An 8,875-nucleotide genomic window follows, 5' to 3' on the forward strand; every position below is an offset into this window, starting at 1 on the left:
GCCTCTCCGGCTGCGGAGCACAGGCTCCGGACGCGCAGGCTCAGCGGCCATGGCTCACGGGCCCAGCCGCTCCGCGGCATGTGGGATCCTCCCGGACCGGGGCACGACCCCGTGTCCCCCGCATCGGCAGGCGGACTCTCAGTCACTGCGCCAGCAGGGAAGGGAAGCCCCTGAGTCTTATATAATAGCTTGTGTACATTAACAGCCAATTGACTTGGAGCGAACACGGTGGGACAACAGCGTATCAGGAAAAAGGAATGATAAGGACAGGTGCAGAGCACAGAGTCTTTGGAGGATCAGATCTGTTGTGCCTCATGCAGTAAGTACTGAATACACTCCACTCCAACCTTGGGAGGCCTAATGGTCTAAGCTGAGTCATCTCGGAGCTTGATATGAAATTAACATTTTTCTGTATGAAGGGTCTGAACTATCACCATTCTTGGCCTTATACTCAGGTCTCACCCTTTGTTTCCCAAGTATGGTCCTCTTACTGATGGCAAGACACCACACGATTGTAGGGGTTACCATGACATCTGCTCACATACTGAGAAAGATTCGGTCCCTTTTCAACCTTTGGGAATACATCAAGAAGAAAGCCTGATTTTAATATTTTAAAGAATACTAAATTTTTTAACAATTCTTTAACACTTACTATTGCCCTTTTTAAAGGGGGGGTTATGAGGTGTCAGGCTCAAAGCATTGACAGGCAAGAGTATTCAGATAGTATTTATTAGTATTCTATGTTCATTACATTCATGAAAGGTGATATTGGTTTACTATTTATGATGTAATATGAGGTTTACATTTTTTTAAAATTTATTTATTTATTTATCTATTTTTGGCTGCGCTGGGTCTTCGTTGCTGCACGTGGGCTTTCTCTAGTTGAGGTGAGCCGGGGCTTCTCTTCGTTGCGTTGCATGGGCTTCTCATTGCGGTGGCTTCTCTTGTGGAGCACAGGCTCTAGGCACACAGTCTTAAGTAGTTGTGGCATGTGGGCTCAATAGTTGTGGCTCGTGGGCTCTAGAGCGCAGGCTCTGTAGTTGTGGCACACGGGCTTAGTTGCTCCGCGCTGCACATGGGATCTTCCTGGACCAGGGCTCGAACCCGTGTCCCCTGCATTGGCAGGCGGATTCTTAACCACTGCACCACCAGGGAAGTCCCTGAAGTTTACTTTTTAAAAATCAATGCATTTAATTTACAAATAGTTAATTATTAAGAAACATTAAGAAAATTAAGAGTATAGTTTTCATCTAGATATGGCAAAATTGAGGGGATTTTACACAAATTAGTGCCGTGTTGAGCCATTGCTCTGAGCTGAGGGAGAAGCTGTGAGAGGGTGTGCTGTCAGCTAGAAGTCCCAGAACAGAAATTAGAGGCCCCTTCTCTCCATGTACCTTTGTGGGGGAGGAAGAATTCTCCTCTACCCTTCCAGGTTCTTCTGGCTGGTCTAAAAATTAAATTGACATGAGACTGATTAACAGGAGAAAATAAAACAAAGTTTAATAACATGTATATATGGGAGAGACCCAGAAGAACTAAGTCACCAAAATGGCTAAAAGCCTCGCCTTAAATATCATCCTCAGCTAAAGACAAAAGAGAGCGTTGGTCATCGTGATTTGGGACTTCAAAGGGGAGAATGGCAATTCACATGGAGATGGAAAAGCAAATGTTTGGTAAATAAATGTTTGCTGGGCCCTGCAGAGACAGTGGGACACTGAGTGGTCTCTAATCACTAGGCCCCGCTGAGTTTCCCTCACCACATCTAACCCATATTCTTTGCAGAGATCTCTGGTGATAGCTCTGTTCCAGGAACAGGCCCTCTATCTAAATTGTTTAAAGGCAGTTAGGGGGAAAGTCACAGTTTCTTCCTGACTCTTTTGGGCCTTGATTGTTTTCAGCCTGAAGTAATCGGCATGCCAGACACATTTTGGGGTGGCAAGTTGGCACGTTTTGTTTGCCTACACCTTCAACTCAGTTTATGAAATAGCGATCTCTCTGAGTTGATGTTCGGCAATCGTGTTCATGAGAGATGGCTTCAGGAAGGCAAAGCCAGCTGTTGCTTTTAATCCTGTGGACAGAGGATGTTTGCTTTCTCTTCTATTTGTGTTAGCGCCATAATAAAATATGACCTGTTCTGCTGTTTGTCTTTGACCTTGAGGTCACGTGCATCTTTTCTACCAAGTTGCTCAAGCCGGTTATTTTTCCACTATTGGTAAGAGAAAAGAGGCAGATCCAATTTAGATGTGCAGTTTTTGTTTTTAATCTGAATTTTTGTTTTTATTTTCACTGTATTTGATAAGGAATGAATACATAGGGCTATAAAGATTCATTTTTTAGGACTAAAAAATTTCTCTTTATGAAAAAAAATGCATCGCTTTTAAAATTTAAATGATACTTTCATTATTAATTAGAAGTATATCCCTTCTAATCTACATAGAGTAATAAAACATATGTGACTAAGAAAGAAATTGTAGAATATAGTGTGTTTTATAATAAAGTGCTTATTCAGTTATGAATTTTAAATTAGTTATAATCGTTTAATGAAACATTTTAACCATTAAATATTTTGGTAACAGACTCATGATTGTGTTATACTCGAATTATCAGACCAAATTAAACAAAACTCAAATAATCACATCAGGAAATACCATCCACGTAGTAATTGAAGAGTTTGGTAGCTAACTATATTGACGTTTATAAGTAAATGCTGTATTTGACAAGTTTTGAATACTGCTTTTTTAAATGACCTTAACAAATCTGTGGCTCTTGAACTATTTGTTAGTGGAGACAGAGTTTGAACCTATCGTTTTTATTTGTAGAATAAATAAACAAACATGTTTATTATTAGTTATAAACAAACGTGTGCTAGAAGCCCAATAGGTATTATTTTTATTTACCACCTATTTCTTTCCATCTGGAGTTATTTCAGTTGGTTAGTCCAAGTATTCTGAACCATCTTTTCCTTTGGAACCATCTTTTCATCAGCAGCCAACCTGTCTCTTGATCAATTGCTCTTACTATTGTTTAGTCCATTCATTTATAACCTCATTTTTGCAACAGCTCAATTATTTTAAGGGCTTCCTGGAATGACTTGTGTGCTTGGGGAGTGTATTTCCTTGAAACTTTTAACATTCTTTGCTTAAGTATCACTGATGTCACAAATATGTTTTGGTTTTTTGCCCTTTGTTTTCCCTCAGGATTCATGACATCCCTTCCCCCTACCACACCAAGGGGCACCCCAGATTACCATCATTATGCTAGAAATTTCAGCCAGCACGTCCTGGAGGTTGTCACTTTTCTTCACAAACATTATTATGGCTTCGCTTTAGACATCACATGCCTTATAGTCTTCTAAATTGGTTTGCTTCTTTTGAAATGCATAGAGGAAACTGAACACCCAAAAATAATAGAGAAAAATCAATTTGTCTTTCTTTTGCGGTGCGCTGCCTTCCTCTGGTAGTTCCATTTAAAGTAAGTGAATAACAGATTTTAAAATTAAATATTAAATGCTGAAAGGAATTTAAGAAATGTTTCTCAGATTTGAGCACTGGTGCAAGTCCGTCAAGAGTACCTTTGAAGACTACAAAATTCTTAGACTATATATTGAGAAACTGTTTCTTACAAATTCAAAGCCTCTGCTTTATGTTTTGGCTCCCTGGTGGTGCCTAGTCATAAGGTGGTCATCTAAATTATCCACAATTTGCATGTAGATTTACATTATCAAAATTACAAAAGCAAAATACTTAAAAATACTCCTGGAGGACTTGTGGGCACTTAAAAATAGTATGTAGATCTCAGTTTGAAGAATACTGACCAGCTCCTACACTATGATTTCACAAGTGAAGAAGCTAAGTCCAGAGAGGTGAGGGGGCCTTGTTCAGGGTCACCAAAGAGTTAATGGCATAAGACTTGGTAAGAAGATTGTGCGTGAGTGTGTGTGTGTGTGTGAGTGTGTGTACATATGACATAGTTTGTGCCCACCTAGTTTTCCTTCACTTTGAGTCTTGAAACAACATGCTGCCCTTTACTTAAAGGTAATGGTCATATTGAAACCTAAGACGTCATTTGGGAAAAAGGCATTGCAATTAATTATAAGGTTTGTGTTTATTCTTTCCTTTAGTCACTTAATTTAAGAATCCACTCATTCATTAACATGGAAAGCTAAAAACCAATTTCTCCACCAAAAAAGAAAAGAAAACAAAAACAAATCCCCTAAGTCACAGAAGAACTGTGTGTAATGTAAAAGATAAAAGGAAAGATATGGAATAAGTAATAAAAAAATGAAATCAAGTGTCATAATAATATTGTAGTTTAGAGATTACCTGTTTAAATATTCAAAATTTAAGAACTTATAATACAACATCGACCTATTAGTTACCAAAATATGCCAGGAGATAGTTATCACTGGATACCTTTTAAAATCTACAAAACATTGGCATTTAAAGTTTAGGCAAACCAAGGAAAGCTGACAGAATCAGCATTAAAGTCCTCATCTGGTTTGCCACGTCTCCACCAGAGCAATTTCTAAGGGCAACCAGCTACAATACTATTGAATGTGCCGGATCCTCTCTCAGGCAATAAAAACCCAATTTACTTTGTAAGGAAGTGATAAATGCTTTCAAAATTTATTCATGTGTTGACTTAAAAAGAATATATGCACAACGTGAGAGTTGTGAGTTAAGTTTTATTTGGGGCAAAATGGAGACTGCATCTGGGAGACAGCGTTTCAGATAACTCTGACAAACCGCTCCCAGGAGGTGAGGGGGGAGCCAGGATATAGAGGAGTTTTGCAACAAAGAGGAGGTAATTGGGAACTCAAAAGACTACTGTCAAATAAAGAGAACCAGATATCTCAAGCTAAGGAATTTAGCGCTTTTCTATATATGGGAAGATGCAAGAGGCTGGGCTCACTGAAATCATTCCTTTGATATGCACCTTAGCTATCTGGGCCTGTATTTTCACATCCTGAGTCCCTCAGCGCAGGGAGTGGCTGCAGTCTGATGGCTGCTAGATACTCTTTTCAACCCTGAGTTTCCTCGGGGCTCACCAGCTCACGTTGGAGGGCTGCAATCTTTGGTGACTGTGACATCCTTTGTTTATTAATATGGCAGGAAATATTCCGTTTATAAATATTCCATTCCATTTATAAATATTCCATTTATCACATGGGACAGTGAATGAGCACAAAAAGAGCCCTCAGCCAAATTGTTTCATATAGAGTTTTTTGACAATTGCTTCAAAGATCCAATTTCTATAGAGTTTGTAAAAATAAAAATCTTAAAATTATTGATTATATATAGTTTATATACTATTTTCATTCTTAAAAATAATTTTAAGAATTAAAGGAAATATCTTCAATTTATTCAAAGATTTTGAGGAATGTATTTCTTTTTTTAAAAAATAAATGTATTTATTTTATTTATTTATTCTTGGCTGCATTGGGTCTTCGTGGCTGCACGGGGGCTTTCTCTAGTTGCAGCGAGCGGGGGCTACTCTTCCTTGCGGTGCGCCGGCTTCTCACTGCGGTGGCGTCTCTTGATGCGGAGCACGGGCTCTAGGCGCACGGGCTTCAGTAGTTGTGGCATGTGGCCTCAGTAGCTGTGGCTGGCGGGCTCTAGAGCGCAGGCTCAGTAGTTGTGGCTCACGGGCTTAGTTGCTCCGTGGCATGTGGGATCTTCCCAGACCAGGGCTCGAACCAGTGTCCCCTGCCTTGGCAGGCGGATTCTTAACCACTGTGCCACCAGGGAACCCCCGAGGCATGTATTTCTAATTTTAAATATTTTTTGTTTGCTAAACTAAAGCAGGATGAAACATTTTTCTAAACCACGTTAAGGGATATTAAAACTTGATCTTATTGGATATATATAATAAGACGTTTATAACTTTGCCATTTTAGCTTGTGCTGGGTAACAGCTTTCTGGAGACCACAAGGGGGCAGACTAAGAACAAATGAAAGAAAATAATCAATCTGTAACCTCTTTTTCTGGTTAAAAGTTACTTTCAGACTGAACGGATCTGGTTTTAATTTCTTTTTACTGAATTTTATATTGTTTTCTTCTGACCGTGAAAACAATTTCACAATCTCTTTGCAAATATTGAAAAACTGATTGAGCACTAAAAATCTAAATTCATTTGATTGACCATACCCAGTTTATCTCTTATTTTCTTCTAAGAGATCGATAGAAGAACTGTGTTGAAGTCACAAATTATGCTGGAGGAATAAATTTTCATTCCATTATTTTCCACTAATTAATTTTCTTTTTGATATTTTATTTTAAAATATGGAAAAATATTATTCATAACTAATGTCTTATTTGTTTTCATACCAATTATACAGATTAATATTTTTAAAAGAAATGGCTTGGGTACTCTTGTACTTAGCTTATTCTTATTTCGACTTCATAGGTCGACGGAAACTTTATTTATTTATTTTGGCCATGCTGCACAGCTTAGTGGTATCTTAGTTCCCCCTCCAGGGACTGAACCCTGGGCAACAGCAATGAAAACACCAGGTCCTACTCACTGGACCATGAGGGAAGTCCCTCGATTGAAACTTTTAAACACCCCTCTATATTTACTTGAAGGTAATTTGATTAGTTGGGAGAAACATTTTCTAACAGAATCAATTTTTTTTTTCAGGCAAGTATATTTGTGTGCTCGTCTATCTAAAAATGATAACTACTGTGTAACAATTCTAAGACTAACATATTGAAAACCATTCTTTGGCGCAAGAAGGAAAAGTTCATGTTTGCATTAATCCTTAATAATCAACTGAATGTTCATGAAGAATGAATATATAGTTAGAATGAAGAAAAGATCTTCACTGCAGTCAATGTTTTGATCCATTATAAATAAGTGAGATTTAGCTAATATGTTCAGCTATATTACTTCTAAATTCAACTAGATTTAAACATGGAAGTTATCCAACAGCCTACATACTTAAATATATCCAAGTGAAGTATTTCATTTAAATTATTATAGATAAAATATGAAGTTTCCTATTCACTTAGCCCCAGTCTCTAATTCCAAATTACTGCCTGAGATCTAGTCCAGGTATAATGCATCCTACACTCCAAATAGTCACAATTTACTCTCACTGCCTATTCTTTTGTTTGAGATTTTAAAAATACACACGTTTAAATTTGGTATTTAATTCATAGAATAAAGATTTTTAAAGGTGAAAAATAGTGGTTAGATCTCTAAACAGACACCATGCATCTCAACCTAAGGATAAAGAGAGTGAAACAGCAACTGAAATTAGAACTGTTCATAGCTGAAAAGCCAACCCAGGTATCAACCCCCTGCTGAACTGATCTCCACTCCTCCTAAGTTAGGGAGAAGCATTTGAAAAAGAGGAAATATATATTCTAAACTTCAGGTCTTTTACCGGCATAGAATTTTAAAGCCCACGACAAAAGTTGATAAAGATCATTGCATAGACTCAGCCACTTTTTAGGGAAGAGATTTAATTTCCAGGCAGCACAATTTGGGAGACTTTTAGGATAAGAAAGATAGAGCTTTTAGCTTTAGTAACACTAAGTTTTTGGATGACATGATCTCAACTCGTATGCCTGGCTTATCCTGACAGTAGTGAGAACATGTCTCTCCCAGACTGCAGCCTTGCTGGGTTATACCACAGGCATAATACTGGGGCTCCCTCCAGAGTGAGTCATTTCCTGAGAACTTATGGGAGTCGAGGCCTTTTGATAATCTGAGACCTCAGCTTGAAAAAGAAGAGTGACAATCATATCGCTAGGAGACAAAATGGAGTGTATGCTTCTCTGACAGTCATTTAGGGTTTTTCTTGCAAGAGAGATCTCTCACTCAGATACACCCTCTGAATGGTGTCAACAGACGTTCTCTGAGGGAAAACAGCTCCACAATGAAACATTCATTCTTCTTATGCAGGCACCTCATCTTCTTCAGAGCCTCAAATGTACTAAAAACAAAACAAAACAAAACAAACAAACAAACAAAACCACTACTGCTTTCTAGAAACTGACAAATGAGATGCTTCACTAACCCACCCTCCGCCTCCTGTCAGAATTCTACAATCTTTTATAAGAGATTTAAGTTTTAAGGGCTCTCAGGCTTTCCAAAAAGGGTTATGATTTTATTTTATAATGATACCCTAGCCTAGAGCCTAGGGAAAAGGGAGAGCTGAGAATTTTAAAAATACAATTAGAAATAATTCCAACCCTAATCAAGAGAAAGAAGTGAATACCAGTCCTGGGAGAACATTCCTATCTAGAGTAATGCCTACCAAGATTAGACTCCACTTTAAAAAATGATGTTAAAAAAGAAACTTGAAAGAGGCATGCCAAAATATGTAAAGTTTTAAAGACTAGAAGGGTAGTTATAAATTATGTGGTACAATCAATCATATTGGTTGATTTCCTAGCATTTGGAAACAAAGATTCGCCATGTTTGAGCTAAAATGTTCTAAATCCACCAACCACAGCAGCTTGGCTTTTCCCCCATTGCTTCCTTTTGATAGGTTGCAGGGCAGATTCTCCTCAAGTCCAGGTTAAAATGCTCAGAGCACAGAGGAAATCTGAGTCCTTTTTTTCTGGCTCCTGGCTCCTGGCTCCTGTGTCTCATGCCCCCTCTGGAGTCTGATGAGTATCTAAATACTTGGGTATTTGTGCAGCTCAAACACTCTCCTGCTTCTCCCCTCAACACATCCACTTGGGACAAGAGCCAACCTGAGCCCGGTCGGTCCGCTAGGAAGAATACATGTTATTATTTGTAGTGATTATTTTGCAGAGTGTTAAATGTTGTTTGCACTATTGAGGTACATCAGAAATATGTTCTGAATGAAGGTGTTGATTGGTTAATATGGTAAACAACTATGCATAATTAATTCTTGGTGATT

At 38.3% G+C, this 8,875-nt stretch overlaps 1 protein-coding gene across 1 annotated transcript in view; it reads right to left on the reverse strand.

Moving 5' to 3' along the window:
- The window catches only part of SUCNR1 (succinate receptor 1), a 54,349-nt gene extending 46,601 nt beyond the window's left edge, over positions 1 to 7,748 (reverse strand). Inside the window, exon 1 of the mRNA XM_024131829.1 lies at positions 7,635 to 7,748. Coding sequence (XP_023987597.1) covers positions 7,635 to 7,748 — 114 coding nt within the window. The remainder of the gene's footprint in view (positions 1 to 7,634) is intronic.
- Between the last annotated feature and the right edge of the window lie 1,127 nt (positions 7,749 to 8,875).

This window comes from Physeter macrocephalus, chromosome 1 (assembly GCF_002837175.3).
Source record: "Physeter macrocephalus isolate SW-GA chromosome 1, ASM283717v5, whole genome shotgun sequence".
Lineage (NCBI taxonomy): Eukaryota > Metazoa > Chordata > Mammalia > Artiodactyla > Physeteridae > Physeter > Physeter macrocephalus.